Genomic DNA, 26,887 nt, shown 5'->3' on the forward strand with positions numbered 1-26,887 from the left:
TTTTTCTCTTCCAGCCTTTTTACTCTTAATTTGTGTTTTCATTGCTTTTCTTGCATTTCCAAGGACATGCAACCCTATTTGACCTCTTGTGACATCAACTGCCATCATTTTTACAATCCTAAATGAACATTTATTGATGTAATTTTTTTAATGCTACTCATGACACTCTATCCACATTATCTCTGCATTTTTCTTTTTCTATAGTTGATGCAAAAGTCCTTTTCTTTTTACTGTTTTTTTAATACAGGTTGTGGATATTTTCCTTTTCCTTTCACATACCTATCTGGCAGGCCTCCCTTGGTCTGAGAAATGAAAGCTCAGAGAGCTTGTTGCCTAATTACTGTCTTTATACTGATGATGGACAGGTTGACAGGCAAGATCAGACAGGAGTCCCCATGGACTATGATGTTCGCAGATGACATTGTGATCTGTAATCAGAGTAGGGAACAGGTAGAGGAGACCCTGGAGAGGTGGAGATATGCTGTAGAGAAAAGAGGAATGAAGGTCAGCAGGACTAAGACAGAATATGTGTGTGAATGAGAGGGAGGATAGAGGAATGGCGAGGATGCAAGGAGTAGAGGTGGCGAAGGTGGATGAGTTTAAATCCTTGGGATCAATAGTTCAGAGTAATGGTGAGTGTGGAAGAGAGGTGAAGAAGAGAGTACAGGCAGGATGGAGTGGGTGGAGAAGAGTGTCAGGAGTGATTTGTGACAGACGAGTACCAGTAAGAGTGAAAGGGAAGGTCTACAAGAGGGTAGTGAGACCAGCTATGTTATATAGGTTGGAGACAGTGGCATTGACAAAAAGACAGGAGTTAGAATTGGATGTGGCAGAGTTAAAGATGTTAAGATTTGCACTGGGTGTGACGAGGGTGGACAGGATTAGGAATAAGTATATTAGAGGGTCAGCCCAGGTTGGAAGGTTTGGAGACAAAGCCAGAGAGGCATGATTACATTGGTTTGGACATGTGCTGAGGAGGGATGCTGAGTATATTGGGAAAAAGATGCTAAGGATGAAGCTACCAGGTAACAGGAAAAGAGGAAGGCCTAAGATAAGGTTTATGAATGTGGTGAGAGAGGACATGCAGGTGGTTGGTGTGACAGAGCAAGATGCAGAGGACAGGAAGAAATGGAAACAGATGATCCGCTGTGACGACTCCTAACGGGAACAGCCGAAAGAAGATGATGATACTATTCTCCTCTATGTTGAAAAGTTTCAGGGAGATGCTAGGATAAGGGGATGAAGGCAACATTCTATTACTACTCCTTTTGTGTCTGCTTTTCTTCATCTTTTTTAAGAATACTGTCTTTAATCTTTCCTTAGAATCTGTCACTGCAAATGCCTTTTCATATCATTATAATCCCTTCATCTTCCAACCACCATAAACCCCTTCCCCACCTTACTTTTTTACCCCAGTACAACTTTCTTATATTATAAAACTATGATATTAGGGAAGTGGGCATGGATGTCTATACAGAGAAAGTTTGGGATAGTGGTAAAACAGAGTAAAGGCTTAAAACTGAAGATAAGGACACTCACAAAGAAGGGAAAGAGGTAATAGCCAGTGTGGGAAGTGAATGGGTGTTTGGTAACTTTCCAAGCGAAGTGCCCTGACACCCAACTATCACTGGGAGATCTGTCGTGGAATCCAGATGGGCACAGAGATATTTTGCTGCTTTGAAATTTCTCTGGCGGGAGCAGTAAGAGACGTCATCATGTTCCAGTACAGCATGGGTAGCAGGATGCTGATCATAACACATTTTACCAGACTGCTGCATGGAGTATGTAGGTCTCAGTGCAACTGGTGATATATGTTGTCAAAATGCTGGCCTGCATGGCCCTGTCACAACAATGGTATAAACTGTAGAGGTACAGTGGCATATATGGGAAACGTGCATTAAAGCATGCCAAACGTAATGTGTGGCCAGCTTCACTGGGTAGCAAACGTTGTGCTACATGGGTCAGTGATCCTGCAGCTGACCTTTTATAAAAACATACCTTTCCTTTGCAGCATCTGGTTCACTTTGAGAAAACAAGAAAAGCCCCTGGAAACTAAACAAAGAAGAAATATTTGACAATAAAAGCAATAATAATAATAACAGTAATAATAATAATAATAATAATAATAATAATAATAATAATAATAATAATATAACAGGTACTATGCTCTATTGCTTGGTAACACAATTACAGGGTTTTGGCATCAGCCTACAAAGTACCTCAGACCTGGCAATAATTGTGTAGTGACTGTACAGTCAGCCAATAGTCTTCTTCATCTTTCTTGTTTGTGTTGTTGACCTGACTGGTATGCAGCAACATTGCACGTCATTGGCCTTCATTCACACTGCTGCCTTTTGCCTGTTCCCTATGAGCTGAGATCACTGATAAGTGGTGACTACAGAGTCAGTTAGCATGGCTGTCGACTATAAGTTTTGGGAAATGAGACGGTGGAGACAAGATTACAAAGAAACTGTATTGGGACTGTGACTTTCTAAGACATGAAAGGACTTGTCAAATTTTCACAAAAAAGGAGAGATGGATACAAGTTATGGTGAATGTAGGCATTAATGATCTGCCAGAGAAGGCTGTTGAGGCAGTAGCAGACAGGGTCAGAAAGGCTGGATGAAGATGCTAGGAAAAGGGACTGGAGGCAGCATTATCTGATAAATATGTTTGCCAACCACCAGATAACTTGTCGAACATTCATATGATTGAACAGCAAATGGACAAACCATTTCATCACATATTTGTTATGTCAAAAGGCTCTGTATGGAGCATAGGACAAGTACACTTTGCAGGACCCATATTAAAGCTTGCACTGATTTACAGAATGAACATCAGTATTAAGATCTCAGCCATTTACTGGTCAAAAAAGTGATGTTTTGACCATAGGTAACGGAGTACACACACACACACACACACACACACACACACACACACACACACACACACACACACACACACACACACACACACACGCGCACAAAATGTTGTCCTTTATATGAACTGAAATGGTAATTTTAAAGTTATGTAGTTTTAAAATCAGGACACCTTCACTTAAGATATGCTACAACAATCCTATAGATGATTTGCCTTCATTTACCTGTGCACTGGGGACATAACAATTAAGAAATGTTTGGAAAACATAATGACGCTAAGAATCTCAAATTGGATTTAAAGTCTTTTACTTGTCTCTGCCTAGGGCTAGATAAGAGTATGACATGATAATAGCAGCTACAATGATATATGATTAATAGTAGCCTTCATTTACAGCAAACAATTTGTTGTAAAAAAACAGGATTGATAAGCCAGGTTCAAGACAACAAGTACCTGTTAAGCTGAGGCTGCAAGGGGTATCCATCCATACCAAAGAAACAGGATGCTAGGAATTTGAGCTGATACACACCACCATGAAGTATATTACAAACAAAAACTTTAATGTAGCTAAAGCCGAAAGTGCTTATTGTACTGAAAGAAGGCTCTTTTTATTTTTAAAAGAGTTTATTGCTACATTAAAGTTTTTGTTTTCAATACACTTTATGGTGGTGCGTATTGGCTCATAGTCCTAGAATTCTATTTACTATTCAGAAGCCACCTTTGGTCGTTACGAGGCATTTTCTTTTGATTTGTGCTTTTTATTTCTTTAACTGCACATGGCTGAAAGCAATAATAGTATGGAGAATATGGAGAGGGGAAGAATGGCCTTGGATTTTACTAAAAGCAGGAATATCCCTGACTGTCTAGAGGAAAGTGTCAATCCTCTTTTGAGGTTGAATTTCGACATAGAGGTAGTTACTTTTAATAATGAGGAACTACACAAACAGCTGAAGCCTGGGTCTCGACCGCCAACAAACATTGTCACAGTATAGGAATGTAAAAAAGATTTATTAAATAAGGCGCTTTTTGTCCCATGCAATTGTGGGACTTCTTCAGATAAAAATTTTGTTTTTATCTGAAGAAGTCCCACAATTGCATGGGACGAAAAGCGCTTTATTTAATAAATCTTTTTTACACTCCTATACTGTGACAATGTTAGTTGGTGGTCGAGACCCAGGCTTCAGCTGTCTGTGTAGTTTCCCAGTTTGTACTCGTGCTCTAGCGATACTCAGTACTTTTAATAATGAAACTGTTGATACCGAATGTTTTGATAGAATATTAAAAGAAGTGGAAGATGCAGCCTACCACTTAAAAAGATTGCAGTGGCAGCATTTCCATCTTGAGGCAAGCATGCACTATAGAGTAATACCAAGAGGTATAAGAGTAAAGTGTATACCTAACTGTGATAATAGTCACCCTGACTTACTGGCAAAGTGGCAAGCCATTAGTTTAGAGACAAGTTTTACATATATCAAGTTACTCATAGAGTATTTCAGACCAGAGGAAGAAAATATGGCCAAACAGATTAAGAGCAAACAGTCAGAGCTAGAACATATGGATTTGTCAGAGGTCTGGTTAAGCAGGCTGGAAACCCTGCAGTTTAATTTGAATTTATATGACAGCAAACTGAAGGAACAGAAGATCCAAAAACTAACTAGAGATGTGCATGATTTTAAACATGGATATATATTTGAATGACCAAGGGAAGACAAATTTAGTGCTGGAATCAAACAACCAGTGAGTAAAACTAAGTCTAACCAAATAGTAAAAGAGACATTAACATTGCTACTTATAACAAATGAATCTGAAGGACAAGATTTCACTGATGATGCAAACGTCCCTACAACCTCTTCTTCTAATGATACAACACTGAGAGCACCAACAAAGAATATTAGTGATAAGGAGGCCCCTGAAGCTTTTGTAGCTATGGGAACCAGACCCAAAGAAGGAGCGGTTCACACAACAATCTCACACAATCGTCTGCTTTTCATCAAGCGAAACTTACACAGAACTTCCAGATCTAGGAGTCAAGAAAGGAAAAGGAAGAAAGTGACATATTAAATAACACCACATTGGTGGTTAATTTGTCACATCTAGAATTAAGTAGAGAGCAAATGCAGCTTCTTGACAAATGGCTTACTTTTTTACCATCATTATCTTCAGATTTAAGTGAATTTACTATTGATGCTAAGTATTTTGGAAGAAATGTCTCTGAAAGCTATTTTTGGCAAAGAACAGATGGGAGAAGGAAATACCTATAAGAAGCCAAGTAATTTTGTACCAGTGAACCACCCAGCAGCAGATTTGTCAATTTGGCTCTGTGAGAATGATGTAGAAAAGTTGAGGCAAAGAAATAATCATAACAGGCATTTTTATAATTTAACAGCAACACAGAGGAAAGCCCTATAAGAGCTTAAAAACAGAGAAGATGTAGTATTCAGCCTGGCAGATAAAGGTGGTGCCATAGTAGTGATAGACTCAATATGGTATCAGAATCGCATGAAAGACATGTTAAATGAGGAACAGACCTGTAGAAGGATTACCAAAAAAGATATAGATAAAATAATAACCGGAATGAAAGGAAATATATATGAGATGCTCATGAATGGACAACTGAGCAAGGACATGTTTATTTCTTTAAAGTGATGCATCCAACTATACCCTCCACATGTGGACTACCCAACATTCACAAGGATACATCAAATTCTCCACCTGCATTCTATCGTAGCAGGAGGAGGATGGCTCACGGAACCACTTTCAATATATGTAGAATAAGAGTTGAAGAAATTCTTGCCATAAGCCACAACTGTCCTGAAAGACACAGGTTTTTTTTTAGGAATGCTGCACTCTACAATGAGTAAGACAAATTATTATTCCGACTTATTAGTCACGATGGACATATGTAATTTGTTTACAGCCATCCCTAATACATATGGCATAGAAGCAATCAAGAGTTTTGCAGCCCAAAGACATATGCATATAAACAATGATTTGATATGTTCACTCCTGGAGCTGATTCTAGAGACAAATGTTTTTGTTTATGGCAAAGAGTTCTTTTGGCAACGATGAGGGCTGACAATGGGTACCCCCTGTGCCAGTAGTCACTCTAATCTAGTTCTAGCACACTGGAAACATGACAGGAAAGTAAACGTTGGTTTAGATATCTGATCTTTTCTAGTGGATTTGTGGACGACATTTTTATTCTGTGATAGGGTAATGGTCAACAGTTAATGTCATTTGTAGAATTTCTGAATAACACCACTGATTTTCTTAGAGTTAAAAAACCAATGCTTCTTCAGATTATGTTGTGCTTATCTAGTCCATTTTTACAAATAAATACTTTTATAGATTCATAGATTAATACTAGGCTAACTGCCCTTGTGAGCCATTTTAAGCCTAGCCAATTATCCCTTGTGAGACTCAAACGTTGCACCTTGTGTTTGTAAGGCAAACACCTTAACCATTAGGCCACCCTCCCAACACTGTGTGAAGCTGTGGTTTTCCTGCCAATTTTTATGCTTTGGATTTTTTGTGTTTATCTGGCAGTTACCTTTATCAGTGTTTGCCTTGGTACTACACATCTCAAGATTATGTACTAGGGATACTGATTTTGAACGTGAAAAGGTGAAATCAGGACAACATTTGTACAAGAGAGGGTATACTAAGAAAGATGCCACATTGAGATTGGATAGCCTACAAACATTAAGGAAAGGTAAAGGGCAACCATATTTTTCAAATAAGACAGTAAGCCAGGAGCAGAAAGAAGGAAATGAGAAGTCTCATAAGCAGGAAACACTTGGCTTAATGGTGACTTACAGTAATGACTCGAAACAGATTTGTGATATCATAAAGAAATTCTGGCCGGTATTGACACAGGATACGAAAGTAAAAAATATAGTAGGGGAGACACCAAGAGCCATCTTCAAAAATAAAAAGATCATCAAAAGGCTTTTGTGTACCAAGGATGGTTATCCCAAAGAATGTGTGATTACAAGAAGAAGAACATTTAAATGTGGTAGATGTAAAGCTTGTTGTGTTATTGATACAAGCAACATCTTTCAGCATCCAACTTCAGGTCTAGAGTATCGTTTTATATGCAGTGCAACTTGTAATACCAAACATATTGTTTATTTAGCTACATGCTTGAAATGCCCTGTATACTACGTAGGAAAAACGGACCAACAATTAAATATAGAATTTTACGCTACTTAAGAGATATACATCACACAGATCAAAAGAATGCTCTGGCTAACCACGTTATGCAAAGAATACTCTGGCTAACCACGTTATGCAATTTCCATCACACTCTTAATTTTAAGGCCACTGACTGTATCTTTGAAGGTTATAGGGGTGGAGATATCATGAATCGTACATAAATCAGTGAAGCGAATTGGATAATTAACCTTAGAGCTTATCGCCCACCAGGTCTAAATTCGGTAGTTCCGCTTAAGCCTACTTTGAAAGGGAGACGAATTTCTATTCGTTAAGGTAGAGGTTTGTCATCTACACTATGATCTGATAGGAGAATATCTGATTTGATGAAAAAAATGGTGTTGGCAGGGAAGTAGGCTACTGATTGGAGCTTTCCTTTATTTATGAAAAATGGAGCGTGAATGAATACGATCTGAAGAAGGCTAAAGCCGAAAACTCTTATCATACTGAAAGAAGGCTCTTTTTATTTTTAAAAGATTTTATTGCTACATTAAAGTTTTTGTTTTTAATAAACTTTATGGTGGTGTGTATCGGCTCATATTCCTAGCATTCTATTTACTATACTGAAACCACCTTTGGCAGTTACGAGTCTTTTTCTTTTGAATTCCTAAATTCGAACGCCCTGGATCCACTAATCCATTGTCTCACCAGGGGCTCCAGTATCCTAGACCTGGTCATTACCAACATGGGAGATAGATGCTCCACACCAGTGGTCACCCCCTCATTGGTCAGGTCTGACCACAAGCAAATCACCCTTGATATCCACATCCCACCCCCCACCCCAAATAAGGAAACCTCCGTAATAAAATTCTCTAAAGCCAACTTCATGCTACTCAAGTCAGAAGTGACAAACTTCATGACACCTATGCAGACGGGAGCTGAAAGTTTGGCTGCTGAATCCTACACTAAGGCACTGTAAGAGCACATCCACTCGTGCATGAATTGTGCCATCCCAAATAGAACCAAGACGCTCTCCTCCAAAAAAAAGGAAGCCAATCTGGTGGTCCCCTGCCATAAACAAACTATACAATAGAAGAAAGAAACTGTTGCAGAAAAAAGGAAAATCCCAGGATGCAAAATACTCCCTTACCAGTCTCAGTAAGAAGCTGAGATCCCTCATAAAATCCTCCAAAGCTAGTTACGAAAATAAAATTGCCAAATATTCCAAAAACAACCACAAGACAGTTATGTCAAAAATCTAAATGGCAATGCTCAGATCTGCTATGAGCTACAACAGAATGGAATTACATATACTGATCCCAAGGATATTGCCAATATCCTGGCAGATCAATTTAGTGCCAACTTCACCCCCCCTCTCACCCCCTAAAGGGCCCATCTCAATACCAAAAGATTGCCAAATTCCGGTAATCACGGCCACACAGGTAGAAACTGCTCTCTCCAAAGCTAAGAATACAGCATCCAAGGGACCAGATGACATCCCAGGCTGTGTACTACATGAACTACAAAATGAACTGGCACCTCACCTAAGTGTCATGTTTAATCATAGCCTCACGTTAGGCTTCGTACCCACTGAGTGGCGTACAGCTACAGTTATCCTACTCCACAAGGGAGGATCCAAGTTGGATCCCCGGAACTACCATCCCATCAGTCTGACGAGCCTGATCTGCAAGGGCATGGAAAGCATTATCATGGAACTTATAAACAAAGACATTGGCAACCTTCAAACACTGGACCCCACCCAGTTTGGGTTCGTGAAGGGCCGATCTTGTCTCTTAAACCTGATTGACTTCTTCGAATCAGTCTTCAGAGTTGTGGATGAGGGTAAGGTGGTCCACACAGCCTATCTGGACCTCACCAAGGCCTTTGACACCATTCCCCACGCTGGAATCATAGATAAACTTACTAAGCTGGGCATAAATCCCTAAGTTACTCGATGGGTTGCCAACTGGCTAACCCAGACTGTAAAAGTAGCCGACTCCAAATCCAGCTCCAGACAAGTGGCAAGTGGAGTACCTCAGGTTTCAGTCTTGGGACAGCTCTTGTTTGGCATCTACTTCTCTGAAGTACAGGCCAACACTAAGGGACTCTGGCTAACAAAGTTTGCAGATGACTGCAAACTGGGAGCCATTATTGAATCCCCAAATTATGTAAATATTCAACAAAAGGGCCTTACAGAAACAGATGCTTGGTGCCTGAGCCATGGGGTCAAGCTTAATGCCAAGAAATGTATGGTTATCCCCTTTGGGAAAAACCATGTACCCATGAATTACCACATAGGTGGCAGTACACTAAACACTGAAAGTGTGATGAGAGATTTAGGGACACAGGTGGACAGTGGTATCACCTTCGGTAACCACATTGCCACAATAGTCAGGAAATCTTTCTATGTGGCACACTTCATCAACAAGGGCTTTTCATCTAGAAAAAAGGAGGTCAATGTCCAGCTGTACTCATCCATCATTAGACCCATTATGAAGTACAATGTCCCATTTGGTATGTACCTCACAAGACATCTGCAACAGCTGGAAAGGCCGCAGAAATACCTCACTAAAAGAATCACAGACCTAAAGCAGATGCCCTATGCTGACCATCTAAAAAACTCCATCTATACTCTGTGACATATCATATCGTCTACTCAGAGGCGATCTCTGCTTAACATACAAGGCCATGCCAAACCCTGAGCTGTTGGACATGCTCCACTTAAAGAAATCCCAATCTGTCAGAGCCACATGCTGAACAAAACATGCTGGAGGGATAGGTTCCTGACCCAGAGACGCCCCATACTCTGGAATAGACTGCCCATACATGTCAAGCAAAGCGCCTCCTTGGCCCTCTTCAAAAGGAACCTTGACGATTGGATGGGAGATAGGAAATTCAGCCAGGAGTTCACGTCAGTCATCCTGCTTGACAGGGGTCCAAGGAAGTAAATATTGTGGTAAGAAATATCCAGGGAATTGTTATGGCTAGGCTTGTATAGGCCCTAGGGCCGATAGCCTAGTACCAACCTATGAACCTATATATATATATATATATATATATATATATATATATATATATATATATATATATCAAATACGCACAAACACACACACACACACACACATATATATATATATATATATATATATGTATAAAACACACACACACACACACACACACACACACACACATATATATATATATATATATATATATATATGTGTGTGTGTATAAAACACACACAGATACACATACACACACGCACACACACACACACACACACACACACACACACACATACATACACACACACACACACACACACACACACACACACACACACACACACATATATATATATATATATATATGTGTGTATTTGTATTTCTGTCTATACAAACACATATACACTGACATCAACATATACATACTCATACAAGCAAATTAAAATACATTCTAAATAAAGAACACTGAATAAAGCAAATTGATACTTTCAAAGTTAGTCAAATTGTCCCTTGCAAGGTCTATGAAAACATATCAGGCGGAGCTGAGGCAACTAACACAGGTTTACTGTGCTTTGTGTAAACCAACCATGATTACAAAAAGTAGCTTCTAATAAAAAAAACTACATCCAGATAATTCAAAACCTTATGGTGTCTTCAACTTTACTGTTTCAGCTACTAACTGCAGGAAAACTGAAATAATTACAAAAAATCACCACCTTATAGATGGTTCTTCTCTTTCTAGAGAAATCTCTAATTTTCTCCGTTTACATAGCAGTAGCATCAGAGTAAATATCTGAATTTTCAAGGATTTTCATGAAATGGCAATTCATGTTTCTGAATGCATGCCTTCAGGTTATAATTTCCAGTAAGGTTTTTAAAAAATGGATATGAATGACATGTTCATCACATCAGAGATCTCAGCATGTGTGTGTGTGTGTGTGTGTGTGTGTGTGTGTGTGTGTTTGTTTTATACACACACATATATATATATATATATATATATATATGTGTGTGTGTGTGTGTGTGTATGTATATATGTGTGTTTATTTGTGTGTCTGTGTGTGTATCTGTGTGTGTTTTATACACACACACACACACACATATATATATATATATATATATATATATATATATGTGTGTGTGTGTGTGTGTGTGTGTGTGTGTGTGTGTGTGTGTGTGTGTGTGTGTGTGTGTGTGTGTGTGTATGTGTATCTGTTTGTGTTTTATACATATATATATATATATATATATATATGTGTGTGTGTGTGTGTGTGTGTGTGTGTGTGTGTGTCTCCCTCTGTGAGTGTATGCACATTTCTCAAGAGCTCTAAAAAATTGTTTCTTTAGTATAAGCTCACAGCAAAGCAACAAAAGTCTTTACCTGAGAAACTGGCTAAAGGCTTTGTAATTTGTTAATGTGTGATAATCATCTTCAGAAAAGGCATAATCAACATCATCTAATCCCCACTCTTCCATTAACTGTGCAGATGATTTGGGCTCCTAGAAGTAAGAAAAAAAAAAAAAACAGATGAAAAAAACAAGCATAATGTACCAAAGAATATACACTGTCATATCTATAACCTAAAACATTGCTCATGTGTCATTCTGTAGAAACTAATACAATGTATGATATTTGCCAGTTCCACTGGTATAGAAAAAGAAAGCCCAGAATATGGCCTAGGAGACCTGAGTTGGATTAGATGTGCAGGCATCTATTACAGATGTCATGAAGAAGACTGGCAACCCAATCCTGCAGTGAGAAAATGGACTGGGGCCTTCCTATGTCACAATTCCTCAGAAGGGGGGTGGTGGCCAAAGAGGCCCTCTGGATGGTCTTCAACCACCAAGCTGCAGAGACAGTGGTTCATAACAAGGCAGCAGATAAGAGTGCAATCTCAGAAAGAAGGCACAGTGGCTCCTGTGGTGATGTTGGTTATTCATTCCCCAGTCTAGGGAAGGGTCAATGCCTATATCATATGCCATCATGGACACATAGCATCCTCATGGCTGGATAAATTATGGCTCCTCTGGACAGCTCTCGTTCCCAGGTTGGTGACACCCAGTATGGGGGAACAAATGTGCTGAAGTCCAGTTGAGCTAGGTTAGATGGCTGGCAGGCAAGAGGATAAACAGCAAAAGATTTGTAACATGAAATACTTTACAAGTGCTTTCTCGTCTTCTCCTTGTGGTTATGTGAGTTCACTGAAATTACATGAAAATTATTTTGATAACAAAAGAAAACCCATAAGCATAAACGTTATAGGCCCAGAACCTACATATATAATATTAGTACTTATTACGTAACAGGTTCATAGGTATATGCTAAACTAATGACCACCAAGCTTTTATACGCTTAGCCATGCAATCCAAATCCAGTTGTGTTCCTATGTATCATGGGTGCTTATTAGGAGGTAGTATGTTAGGAAGTTTCTAGAGGTTATGTCGGAGGTATTTTAGTTTGAAGCCCACGTGACTAAACAAAGCCAACCGTGGGTAAATCCAGCATTGCCCACACCCAGCTATTATACAATGATATTATTTAAGAAAAAAAATACTTACTTTTCTTAAATAATGTCACTGTATAATGCCTCCGTGCTACCCTTCCGCAGGTATCCTGGGCCATTTCTGTTGTACTGTGCATGCATAAGGGTCGTGTTCCCACGCTTATGCAGTACATCAGTACTGTGCAGAGGTAGCAACGGAGAAAGGAAGATCTCCGTTGCTTTTTTAAAGCTATCTCGCTATATATGAGGTATGTTAGTTTGAAGCCCACGTGACCAAACAAAGCCAACCGTGGGTAAATCCAGCATTGCCCACACCCAGCTATTATACAATGACATTATTTAAGAAAAAAAATACTTACTTTTCTTAAATAATGTCATTGTATAATGCCTCCGTGCTACCCTTCCGCAGGTATCCTGGGGCATTTCTGTTGTACTGTGCATGCGTAAGAGTCGTGTTCCCACGCTTACGCAGTACATCAGTACTGTGCAGAGGTAGCAACGGAGAAAGGAAGATCTCTGTTGCTTTTTTAAAGCTATCTCGCTATGTTAAACAAGTTTAACATAGAGAGATATCTTTAAAAAAAGCAACGGAGAAAGGAAGAGCTCTGTTGCTTTTTTTAAAGATATCAAACTATGTTAAACGTATAACATAGCGAGATTAAAGCAATGGAGATCTTCCTTTCTCCGTTGCTACCTGTACACACACACACAAAAAAAAAAAAAATCAGGAGATATACTAATGGAAAAAGTCCTGGCGACAGGATCTTTTCCGTTAGTATATGTCGGATTTCCAATGGGCACCCTGGTTGGGCTGTCCAATCAGTGTGCTCATTTTTGAATGTTTATGGCCAGTCATTGTATAATTGATAGTACTGCAGCACTTCATTAACATATATATTAACATGCTTTCTTATCTCTGCCTACTTTAATATAAATCACTACCTTAGCTATGTGTCTGAAATTTGTGGACAGTGTTAGCTCTTATATTGTTAACCACTGTATTTTGTTTCATCTTAGCTTATTAATAGTCATGTACTTATCCTTGTGCATTTATTACTTCATCAACTGAAATTGCATGTATATATTTTTAAAACACTACTGTTATCTTTAAATAGGCTTTTCATCTTATACCTTTGGCTTGGGTCGTAGTTGAAACAGGTACTTGGACCATTATACTAACCTGGTTAACAAAGGAAATATTCACTTCAGTGGTCCCTCGCTAATCCAAACATTTCCAAACAACATTCAGTACAACTTTAAGCACCCTCAGCCCATGCTTTTTTCTGTGCTGCCTGCACAAAGTGACTGAAAATGACTGCAAATGGAAACAGTGAACTGTGTAAACAGTTTAACTCGTACCTGTCAAGAAAATGGGACTCAACTAAGTACTGGTCTGGGGATTTCCCTAATGAATACAGGGGGAAGAGATTCTACGGACTGTTGCAATACTATCTATCTCACTGTTAAGGTGACTGATTGCTGTTAAGGTGCTTGTTTCACTCAACACAACTAAGTTACTTTGAGGATGAGGGTACTGTAAGAGTCCATTAAAGTATGTGTAGTATTCCAAGCACTGTCTCTCAAGCAAACTATGGATAGTGTGCAGAAATAAAAGTAGCCCATGTAAGACAGCCATATGAAATCCTACTGTACTCTGGGACTATGTGTCCAATTTATAACATCTGGCAGATACGTGAACTCCCTTGCTAGATCACAGATACTTATGATTTGGTGCAGACGTTTTCAAAAGAAACATGGAAGGTAGACACTAGCCTCATGGAATGAAGTTTTCCCCTCTTTCTTGTAACTTTTCTTAGTTGTCTGAACTAAATACAATGTAGCTCTCCAGCCAGTGGGGCAAGGTCTGTTTGAGTCAGTTATTACTTGTTTATGTAGCTTTAGGGATACAACTGTTAAAAAGAGTTTCTTCTGAAGGCACAGATAATAGTATAATTGCCTGTAGATATCCAAGGTGCACAAAAAAATCTCTCCTTTCCATTTTCTCCCTGAGGAGGGAAGATAGATAGCTGAATGGACTGGTAACACAAAATACACTGTAAGTACTCAGCCAATTGGACCACATCTCGTTTCAGTCAGTTAGACTTTGTTTACCTAGAATAAAGGACACAAACATCAAGACTTTCTTCAGAAGGCACTCAAGTCCAGATAAAAACAGTCTAATAGACTTTCCTATGGCACACAAGTGCTGCAAATGTTTTCTTTGCATTTGCTTGCCAGGGTGGTTCACAGGTACTTACTAAGTTGTTGATCTGTGAGGATCTTAAGAATCCTAGCCTTACATTACCATGGTAGATTTTAGCCCTTATATTTTGGGTATGTGTAACTCAAAGCTGAGCAAAACAAGGATATGTCAGGACATGAACTTATTGCTCCTATCATTAAGGGACATGGGTGATAACCCAGGGATGAATTGTGGCTTCCCATCCATTCATCCAAATTACATTTGAATAGAGTAAGAGAAGTACTTTGCTTTATGTGGATTAGAAGACAGTTCCATAGTAGAAGAATTATTTGTGATACATACCTACCCTCCAACATAAAATAGCAGTGGTCACCTCCTCTAGACATAAAAGTTTTAATCTGACGAAGTTCTGTATTGACAATAAAGAAACGAAAGCACTCATTATTTATAACTGACTGTCTGTTACTTCATTCCAGTATCTGGCAACTGCTGTTTATTGTTTTTCTGGTTACATTCGTGCTCCTTTGCATAGTCATTTCTTTACATTTCATTAATTTATTTAGACCTAAAATCAACACTTATAGAGTTACTTAATATTTGCTAACCAGCTAAGGGGACTGTTCTATTGACCCTTTTCATACACAACCTGGGCCAGAAGGGAAAGAATAAATACAATCTATATGGACAATTACATGCAATTAATCAGCATGCATTTGGAAGGTGGAAGGAAACCAGAGTGCCTGGAGAAATCCTAAGCAGACTCCTTTTGTAAACCATGCTATTTTTCTCAAGGCTAATCTGGCATGGCAAATTTTGCTGTAGTGGGTACAGTTTAATGTGTACCTTTTACCTAGTTAGCTGTTTTGCCTCTGCAATAACAGTCTTTTAATAAAACTTGCTAGGAATATATTGTGATGCAACTTTTCCTGAATCTATGCTAAAACAGAATTTTCATAAGAAGCTATGTGATTTAAATGGTTCTATTTGTTGACGGCTAAGTTACTAGATGTGTATGCCTTTAAGCATATTAATCTAGTAACCGATAAAACTTATCAAATGGAAAACGTGGAAGAGTGATGGCTCCCTATCACACATGTGAGACCCGATGTTGTGAGTCACAGCTTCCCCAACACAGCTTATTCCTAAACATATTGTTGCACAACTTTTGGCACCCTTGGCCAGGATTACTATCATCTACGACTGGTGCCTTTCCTATTGCAACAGCCATCCAGAGACAGATATGGCTTTCACAAGGACTACGGCCACCAATATAAAGACACAGACATCAGAGCAAATTCTCAAAATTTTGTGGGAGGGGGAGATGGAGGCATCCTGACCAATGTCATCCACTTTTAATATCAAGGACTGTTCTTTGCATGCCCAAGCTACTCCTGAAGACAGCACCATTGTGTTAAGTCCTACTTGCCTGTAACAGTATTTGTTCAAATTCCTCACTGCCTTATTGCCATGTTGGGTTATATACCAAGGTGACCTAGAACTGACCAGCTTTCAAAAGCTCAGACCCCTCTCCCTCTCTCTTCCTGTGACAGCTGATTGGCTGAGCATATCCTCAGAGGGAAGCCTTCGTCTGTTACAAGAAGTGAGTGTTCAGGCTTATTTTTCGTTTCCACAAAGGACAGGAAAGTACTTGAAGCCAGAATCACCTAGCAAGTTGCATCCAATCACAATACCATATAAAAACAAATCCAAAAGACCACTTCAACTATTTACAATCTGGAGGATGGGTTGTGGGTGCTACCACTAAGGCAGTAAGAAATTTGAATAAGAAGTTATGTACCTACCATAACGTTCCATGTTAGTTGTCTTCTCTCGCCTTCTTTCTTGCTTGATGGGTTCGGAGCCGATCCCTCGGCTCCGACTCGGCACTTGCTAAGCTCGAGAGTCACTTTTACCAGCTCGAGGCAGCCCCATATCCCATGATGCAAGGCGGTAAGTACCCAGATCTCGTTTGCTGACAAAGGGCAATAGCACCAAGCATAAAATACTTCCCAAAGGAAGAAAGAAAACTTACAGATGGAAGAATGACCAGGTCTGAATGGTCTTCAGCATAACAGTTTCTTATACAAGGTCTGTCCAGGCCAGGGGGAAGGAGGGAGGGTCAAGAAAGAAGGCGAGAAGACAACTAACATGGAACGTTATGGTAGGTACATAACTTCTTAATGTTAAGTTGTCAATCTCGCCTTCATTCTTGCTTGATGGGACCGCGTCCCTAGCACCTCTATCCTGGGTGCCTCAATGGAACAAACTCTTGAGGACTGTAGAGCCCAAACTGGCTCTGTCCCTGGAGGCCAAGTCCAATTTGTAATGGGAAACAAAAGTGTGAGGAGTAGCGCAAGTGGCGGCTGCACAAATAGTGTCCAAAGGAAGTCTAGCTTGAAAAGCTGTAGAAGTAGCTAAGCTCCTAGTTGAATGTGCTTTAGGTTTTGAGCACAGCTGTTTTCCCCTGAGCTATAAATTTCAGAGATGACCGAAGAAAGCCATCTGGACAAGGTCACTTTAGAAACAGGAAGGCCTTTTTATTATCCGCATAGGAAACAAAAAGTTGATCAGATTTTCTAAATTTTTTGTTCTGTCCAAATAATATCTAAGTTGACGGTGGACATCAAGATAATGTAGCTTTTGTTCAGCTCTATCTGAATAGTTAGGAAAAATACAGGAGATCAATGGATTGATTCAGATTGTTCTTTGAAGCGACCTTAGGTAAAAAGGTTGGATTAGTTCTCAAAGATACTCTGTCTTTGTGAAAAACCAAATAGGGGGGTCGAACCGAAAGAGCATGAAGTTCAGACACCCTCCTGGCAGATGTAATAGCCACTAGGAATAAAGTTTTCCAAGAAAGATATTTCAGGGAACAAGAAACAGCTGGCTCGAAGGGGGGAAGAATCAAGGATGTCAGCACTAAATTTAGATCCCACTGAGGAGGAGGATTCCTGATTGGAGGTTTTAGTAGGAAAATTTCTTTCAAGAAGGCCCTGCTAATATTATGATCTGCTATCCCGACATGAAAATTGGAAATAGCAGCCAATTGAACTCTGACTGTGGAAGAAGAGGAGCCTGCATGAAAAATCTCTGCTAAGAAGTCCAGGACTGCCTGAACAGGGGCAGTAAAAGGATCAATATTTTGGGCCTTAGCCCAATAAGAGAAACGTTTCCATTTGCTTGTATAAATCCTCCTGGTAGAGGATTTTAGCGAAGCTACTATGATGTCTCTAACTGGGTTAGAGATCAGAGGAAGCCTGGCTAAGGAAGGAAGTGGAGCAACCATGCTGTGAGGTTGAGAGAAGGGATTGACCGGTGCAGCTGACCCGATTGGTGAATCAGAAGATCTGGCACTGGGTCCAGATGCCACGGCTGCACCAAAAGGTGATGATGGAGGAACGGGAACCAAACTTGTCGAGGCCAGTAAGGGCAATGAGAATCAATTTGGCTCTCAAAACGGTAGCTTTCTGGATCACCTGAGGATCAGAGGAAATGGAGGAAGGCATAAAGAAGTCCCTGGGGCCAATCCTGGGACAGAGCGTCTCTGGGGGATGGCCTGATAGAGGGAAGAGGCTGAAGAAGTCTGGACATTTGCTGTTTTGGGGAGTAGCAAAAGATCGCAACATGGGCGACCCCATTCCAGAAAAATCTCTTCCGCTATAGATTGCTTGAGAGACCACTCGTGAGGCATGAGGATAGCTCTGCTCAATCTGTCCGCTATAATGTTGGTTTTCCCAGGATATCGTTGCTACCAGAAACCGATGAGAGGAGATCGCCCATTGCCATAGTCTGAGCGCTTCTCGACACAAGGGGTAGGACTTGGTTCCGCCCTGTTTGTTGATATACCAAACTACAGACATGTTGTCTGTGTGGACTGCAATTGTCCCTATGGGAAGAAAGTCGTTGAGGGCTTGCAACGTTAAAAGCACTGCTCTCATCTCCTGGACATTTATGTGCAGATGGTACTCGAGCGGCTGCCACGTCCCATGAACCATCCTGCCCTGATAATGACCCCCACCCGATCAGGGAGGCATCCGTGGTGACAGTGGCTATCGGGGATGGGGTACAAAGTACCTGCCTTGGTGAACCTGAGACGATGTGATCCACCAAGCAAGATGCTCTTTGCATGTCTGTGTCACCAGAATCTGGTGACGCATTGGAAGTTGCTGGTATGACCATTGTGTGAACAGCATCCACTGAAGAAGGCACATGTAGAATCGAGCTAGGGAAGAAGAGTAATGGCCGCAGCCATGAGACCTAATACCTTTAGAACCATTCTGGCCTGTATCTTCTTGCTGGCCAGAATGATCCTGACATGAGTCTGAATGTCTGAAACTCTTTGTTCTGTAAGGGTAGCTGACATCCGAACAGTGTTTAAGTTTGCGCCTATGAAGGTAATAGACTGGCAGGGCGATAAGGATGACTTTTCGAAGTTGATTGAGATGCCCAAATGAGAACAAAGGTCTATTGTGTAATCCCTGGCTTGTATAAGCTGATGCCTGGTGGTGGCTGACAGGAGCCAGTCGTCGAGATACGGAAACACCTGGAATCCTTGACGTCTCAGGTGAGCCGTGACCACTGCCATGCATTTGGTGAACACTCTGGGGCTGTAGTGAGACCAAAGGGCAGGGCTCTGAACTGGAAATGACTGGACCCCAGCCGAAAGCGGAGAAATCTCCTGGAGCGTCTGTGAATTTTAATGTGATAGTACGCATCCTGAAGATCTATTGAGCACATCCAGTTGTCCTTCTGTAAGAAGGGCAGAATTGACTGAAGAGTGACCATTCGAATCTTGTCTTCCTGACAGACTTGTTGAGTCTGCTGAGATCCAATATTGGTCTCCAGTCTCCCGTCTTTTGGGGACCAAAAGAACCTTGAGTAGATTCCGCTCTGAATGGTCTATTGTAACTGGCTGAATGGCTCTTTTTGCAGTAGTTTTGAGATTTCTGACTCTGCAATCTCCCTTAGACCGGGTGGTACATCTGGAAGGGAACTTGAGGGGAAGGGACTTTCCCTCGAAAGGAATTATATAACCCTTGGATATGATCGACTGTACCCATCTGTCTTGGTGAGGGAATGCCAGGCTTCTGGGTACAGTGATAATCTTCCCGACTGCCTCCAAGGAGGGACAGCCGGGCAACACCTCAGGGATGCTGAAAGGGCTTGTCAGAGAGAGGCTCCCTGTTTCCCTGGTTCTTGGACCCCTCTGCCTCTAGAGCGGCGTCTGTTGTTGTTACCCCTCTGCCTCTAGGGGTAAACTGACCACGTGAATCCGGCGTGACTCCTTGGGATTTACGGAACCACATCTTCCGCCCTTCTGTCCTTTGGGATAAGGTCTAGAAGGGGTGGAAAAACGGACTCCAACAGCAGAAAGAGTCTTGCCGTCCTGCTCGCACCTGGTCAAGGTTTCCTTCACCTGAGGGCCAAACAAAGCTGACCCATCAAAGGGAGAATTTGTGAAGGACTTTAAAGGGATCCATAAAATCACATCCAGGCTCAAGAGCACATGTAGTTAATTTCCTAGCGCAAGATTCACCCTGGTTGGGCTGTCCAATCAGTGTGCTCATTTTTGAATGTTTATGGCCAGTCATTGTATAATTGATAGTACTGCAGCACTTCATTAACATATATATTAACATGCTTTCTTATCTCTGCCTACTTTAATATAAATCACTACCTTAGCTATGTGTCTGAAATTTGTGGACAGTGTTAGCTCTTATATTGTTAATCACTGTATTTTGTTTCATCTTAGCTTATTAATAGTCATGTACTTATCCTTGTGCATTTATTACTTCATCAACTGAAATTGCATGTATATATTTTTAAATCACTACTGTTATCTTTAAATAGGCTTTTCATCTTATACCTTTGGCTTGGGTCGTAGTTGAAACAGGTACTTGGACCATTATACTAACCTGGTTAACAAAGGAAATATTCACTTCAGTGGTCCCTCGCTAATCCAAACATTTCCAAACAACATTCAGTACAACTTTAAGCACCCTCAGCCCATGCTTTTTTCTGTGCTGCCTGCACAAAGTGACTGAAAATGACTGCAAATGGAAACAGTGAACTGTGTAAACAGTTTAACTCGTACCTGTCAAGAAAATGGGACTCAACTAAGTACTGGTCTGGGGATTTCCCTAATGAATACAGGGGGAAGAGATTCTACGGACTGTTGCAATACTATCTATCTCACTGTTAAGGTGACTGATTGCTGTTAAGGTGCTTGTTTCACTCAACACAACTAAGTTACTTTGAGGATGAGGGGTACTGTAAGAGTCCATTAAAGTATGTGTAGTATTCCAAGCACTGTCTCTCAAGCAAACTATGGATAGTGTGCAGAAATAAAAGTAGCCCATGTAAGACAGCCATATGAAATCCTACTGTACTCTGGGACTATGTGTCCAATTTATAACATCTGGCAGATACGTGAACTCCCTTGCTAGATCACAGATACTTATGATTTGGTGCAGACGTTTTCAAAAGAAACATGGAAGGTAGACACTAGCCTCATGGAATGAAGTTTTCCCCTCTTTCTTGTAACTTTTCTTAGTTGTCTGAACTAAATACAATGTAGCTCTCCAGCCAGTGGGGCAAGGTCTGTTTGAGTCAGTTATTACTTGTTTATGTAGCTTTAGGGATACAACTGTTAAAAAGAGTTTCTTCTGAAGGCACAGATAATAGTATAATTGCCTGTAGATATCCAAGGTGCACAAAAAAATCTCTCCTTTCCATTTTCTCCCTGAGGAGGGAAGATAGATAGCTGAATGGACTGGTAACACAAAATACACTGTAAGTACTCAGCCAACTGGACCACATCTCGTTTCAGTCAGTTAGACTTTGTTTACCTAGAATAAAGGACACAAACATCAAGACTTTCTTCAGAAGGCACTCAAGTCCAGATAAAAACAGTCTAATAGACTTTCCTATGGCACACAAGTGCTGCAAATGTTTTCTTTGCATTTGCTTGCCAGGGTGGTTCACAGGTACTTACTAAGTTGTTGATCTGTGAGGATCTTAAGAATCCTAGCCTTACATTACCATGGTAGATTTTAGCCCTTATATTTTGGGTATGTGTAACTCAAAGCTGAGCAAAACAAGGATATGTCAGGACATGAACTTATTGCTCCTATCATTAAGGGACATGGGTGATAACCCAGGGATGAATTTGTGGCTTCCCATCCATTCATCCAAATTACATTTGAATAGAGTAAGAGAAGTACTTTGCTTTATGTGGATTAGAAGACAGTTCCATAGTAGAAGAATTATTTGTGATACATACCTACCCTCCAACATAAAATAGCAGTGGTCACCTCCTCTAGACATAAAAAGTTTTAATCTGACGAAGTTCTGTATTGACAATAAAGAAACGAAAGCACTCATTATTTATAACTGACTGTCTGTTACTTCATTCCAGTATCTGGCAACTGCTGTTTATTGTTTTTCTGGTTACATTCGTGCTCCTTTGCATAGTCATTTCTTTACATTTCATTAATTTATTTAGACCTAAAATCAACACTTATAGAGTTACTTAATATTTGCTAACCAGCTAAGGGGACTGTTCTATTGACCCTTTTCATACACAACCTGGGCCAGAAGGGAAAGAATAAATACAATCTATATGGACAATTACATGCAATTAATCAGCATGCATTTGGAAGGTGGAAGGAAACCAGAGTGCCTGGAGAAATCCTAAGCAGACTCCTTTTGTAAACCATGCTATTTTTCTCAAGGCTAATCTGGCATGGCAAATTTTGCTGTAGTGGGTACAGTTTAATGTGTACCTTTTACCTAGTTAGCTGTTTTGCCTCTGCAATAACAGTCTTTTAATAAAACTTGCTAGGAATATATTGTGATGCAACTTTTCCTGAATCTATGCTAAAACAGAATTTTCATAAGAAGCTATGTGATTTAAATGGTTCTATTTGTTGACGGCTAAGTTACTAGATGTGTATGCCTTTAAGCATATTAATCTAGTAACCGATAAAACTTATCAAATGGAAAACGTGGAAGAGTGATGGCTCCCTATCACACATGTGAGACCCGATGTTGTGAGTCACAGCTTCCCAACACAGCTTATTCCTAAACATATTGTTGCACAACTTTTGGCACCCTTGGCCAGGATTACTATCATCTACGACTGGTGCCTTTCCTATTGCAACAGCCATCCAGAGACAGATATGGCTTTCACAAGGACTACGGCCACCAATATAAAGACACAGACATCAGAGCAAATTCTCAAAATTTTGTGGGAGGGGGAGATGGAGGCATCCTGACCAATGTCATCCACTTTTAATATCAAGGACTGTTCTTTGCATGCCCAAGCTACTCCTGAAGACAGCACCATTGTGTTAAGTCCTACTTGCCTGTAACAGTATTTGTTCAAATTCCTCACTGCCTTATTGCCATGTTGGGTTATATACCAAGGTGACCTAGAACTGGCCAGCTTTCAAAAGCTCAGACCCCTCTCCCTCTCTCTTCCTGTGACAGCTGATTGGCTGAGCATATCCTCAGAGGGAAGCCTTCGTCTGTTACAAGAAGTGAGTGTTCAGGCTTATTTTTCGTTTCCACAAAGGACAGGAAAGTACTTGAAGCCAGAATCACCTAGCAAGTTGCATCCAATCACAATACCATATAAAAACAAATCCAAAAGACCACTTCAACTATTTACAATCCGGAGGATGGGTTGTGGGTGCTACCACTAAGGCAGTAAGAAATTTGAACATCTACTTTTACAGGTAAGTAGGACTTAAACAACTGTACTACATTCATCATTCCCACTGTCTCAGTGGCATTTTAGGTAGATTCCCAAAGATTACCCTACCTGAGAGCCGGAAGAATAAGGATCCAAGAACCTTTGTAGGATGCTCCTATCAAAGCTTGCTCTGGACCTTGAAAAGGAATCCAATTTGTTCTGCTTTGTGAAAGTATAAACAGAGGACCAGGCTGCTGCCTCTACAATTCTTGAGTCCACCCATTTCCAATATGCCATTGAAGAGGATAAGGCCCACCCATTTCCGATATGCCACTGAAGAGGATAAGGCCCTAGTCGAGTGAACCTCAACCTTGCCTGGAAGAGATTTACCATAGTGGTAGTAACAGAAAACAATAGCAGAGAACAACCATCATGCGATAGTTTGCATAGAGACAGGTTGGTCTTTCTTAGCCCCATATACGAGACAAAGAGTTGTTTGGCACTTCTAAAGGGCTTTGTTCTGTCAAGGCAGTGCCTGAGATGCATGTGTACAGTATATCCAAGATATGTAGATTTTTTCTACCTTGTTTTTTGGATCACAATAAAACACTGGAAGAGTGATGGCTTGATTCAAGGTAAACACAGAAACAACTGTAGCCATAACATAAACCTGTCCTGAAAAATCAGATAGGGCTGGCCCTCCATGAGAGTTTTCAGCTCAGAGACTCGCCTTACAGATGTCTGAACAATAAGTAAAACAGTTTTCCAAGTAATGCACTGTAAATCAGCTTGTGAGGCAGGTTCAAAAGGAAGTAAGGTCAATTTGTCAGCAACAAAGTTGGGATCCTGGGGAGCAGATATTTGCTTTTGAGAGTGTCTCACCCGCAATACTCTTTTCATAAACTGTTTGACCACAAAAAGAGAAAACAAATGAGGATCCATGGGCAGGCAAGCTGAGATGACTGCAAGATGCACTTTGATAGAAGCATATGGCAAACCATCTCTAAGCAGTTCACACAAATAATTCAAAACCAGAGGGGTCGAAACCCTTACGGGACATTTGGGCACCACCTAGAAAATCTGTTCCCCTTGTATATATAAGACTTCTTAGTTGCAGGTTTTTCTGCCTCTAACTATTTGCTTTACATCCTCATGGAACAAGTGCCTAAAGGTATCAAAATAGAACCATCCAGGCTGTCAGCTGCAACTGCTCTAAGATGGGGTGTATCATTTGCCACTGATGCTGTGTGAGGAAGCTTGTGGTAATTGCCTTTGGATAATTCTGCTAACAGGAAGAACCAACTTTGCTTGGGCCAAAAGGGTGTTAGCACAGTGATCTTTAGTAATTCTTTCTGAATCTTTATAAGTACCTTGGGAGTCATTGGAAAGGGTGAAAATTCATACAGTAACATTCCCAACCATGGGAATAATACAGCATCTGTCTTCCAAGCATGGCTGCAAGGATGTCTTGAACAACATTTTTTTAGCTGTTTTGAAAGGAGGTGAACAGATTTACTTGAGGTGTTCCACACATCTGGATCAAGTCCTGGAAGGCCTCTACATGGAGCTTCCACTAGTAAGTGTTTGCCTAGGATCTCCTGAGTCTGCCACTGTGTTTCGCTCTGATGGACTGTACTAGGCCTGAAGAGTCAGAGAATGTTGTAAAGCCAACTCTCAGGTGATTATTGCCAACTGGCAAAGAGGGTATGACCTTGTATCCCCTTGTTTGTTCAAGTACCACGGTAGTGCTGTCAATGACCACTAGAAGAGAACCCAGAGTCCATAAGTGGTGAAGAACTTTTACAGCATGAAGCACTGCCAACATCTCATTTACAGTGCAATGAAAAAATATTTGCCCTCTTCCTGATTTCTTATTTTTTTGCATGTTTGTCACAATTAAATGTTTCATATCATCAAACAAATGTAAATATTAGACAAAGATAACCCAAGTAAACACAAAATGCAGTTTTTAAGTGATGATTTTATTTATTAAGGAAAAAAACTATCCAAACCTACATGGCCCTATGTGAAAAAGTAATTTCCCCCTAAACCTAATAACTGGTTGTGCCACCCTTAGCAGCAACAATGCAATCAAGCGTTTGCGATAAATGGCAATGAGTCTTTCACATTGCTGTTGAGGAACTTTGGCCCACTCTTCTTTGCAGAATTGTTTTAATTCAGCCATATTGGAGAGTTTCCAAGCACGAACCGCATTTTTAAGGTCATGCTACAGCATCTCAATTTGATTCAAGTGCGGACTTTGACTAGGCCACTCCAAAACCTTCATTTTGTTTTTTTTAAGCAGTTCAGAGGTGGACTTGCTGGTGTGTTTTGGATCATTGTCCTGCTGCAGAACAGAAGTGTGCTTCAGCTTGAGGTCTCGAACTGATGGCCAGACATTCTCCTTCGGGAATTTTTGGTAGAGAGAGAATTCATGGTTCCATCAATCACAGCAAGCCGTCCAGGTCCAGAAGCAGCAAAGCAGCCTCAGACCATCACACTACCACCATGTTTGACTGTTGGCATGATGTTCTTTTTCTGAAATGCTGTGTTACTTTTACGCCAGATGTAATGGGGCACACACCTCCCAAAAAGTTCAACTTTTGTTTTATCAGTCCACAGAATATTTTCCCAAAAGTCTTGGGGATCATCAAGATGTTTCTTGGCAAAAGTGAGACGAGCCTTTATGTTCTTTTTGGTCAGCAGTGGTTTTCGCCTTGGAACTCTGCCATGCATGCCATTTTTGCCCAGTCTTTTTCTTATAGTTGAGTCATGAACAGTGACCTTAACTGAGGCAAGTGAGGCCTGCAGTTCTTTAGACGTTATTCTGGGTTCTTTTGTGACCTCTTGGATGAGTCCTCACTGTGCTCTTGGGGTAATTTTTGTAGGCCGGCCACTCCTGGGAAGGTTCACCATTGTTCCATGTTTTCTCCATTTGTGGATAATGGCTCTCACCATGGTTCGCTGGAGTCCCAAATCTTTAGAAATGGCTTTGCAACCTTTTCCAGATTGATAGATGTCAATTACTTTGTTTCTCATCTGTTCCAGAATTTCTTTAGATCGCGGCATGAATTTCTTTAGATTGCGGCATGATGTTTTCCTTTTTGGGATCTTTTGGCCTACTTCACTTTGCCTGACAGGTTCTATTTAAGTGATCTCTTGATTCAACAGGTCTGGCAGTAATCAGGCCTGGGTATAGCTAGTGAAATTGAACTCAGCTTTCCCAAAAATGTGATTAACCACAGTTACTTCATGATTTAACAATGGGAGCAATTACTTTTTCACATAGGGCCATGTAGATTTGGATAGTTTTTGTTTTCCTTGATAAATAAAATCATCACTTAAAAACTGCATTTTGTGTTTACTTGGATTACATGCAACAACTGGAACACCCACAGAGATACCTTACTAAAAGGATATAGGGCCTAAACAACATGTCCTATATGGGCCA

At 40.5% G+C, this 26,887-nt stretch overlaps 1 protein-coding gene across 3 annotated transcripts in view; it reads right to left on the minus strand.

Annotated features, from left to right (window-relative positions):
- CHD5 (chromodomain helicase DNA binding protein 5) overlaps positions 1–26,887 on the minus strand; it is a 2,140,358-nt gene that overhangs the window by 1,988,821 nt on the left and 124,650 nt on the right. For all 3 annotated transcript variants that reach the window (XM_044063016.1, XM_044063014.1, XM_044063013.1), the window contains exon 2: positions 11,416–11,534. In XM_044063016.1, the coding sequence (XP_043918951.1) occupies positions 11,416–11,534 (119 nt within the window). The remainder of the gene's footprint in view (positions 1–11,415; positions 11,535–26,887) is intronic.

The sequence above is a fragment of the Protopterus annectens genome, chromosome 2.part1 (assembly GCF_019279795.1).
Source record: "Protopterus annectens isolate FY-2018-M chromosome 2.part1, PAN1.0, whole genome shotgun sequence".
Taxonomy (NCBI): Eukaryota; Metazoa; Chordata; order Ceratodontiformes; family Protopteridae; genus Protopterus; species Protopterus annectens.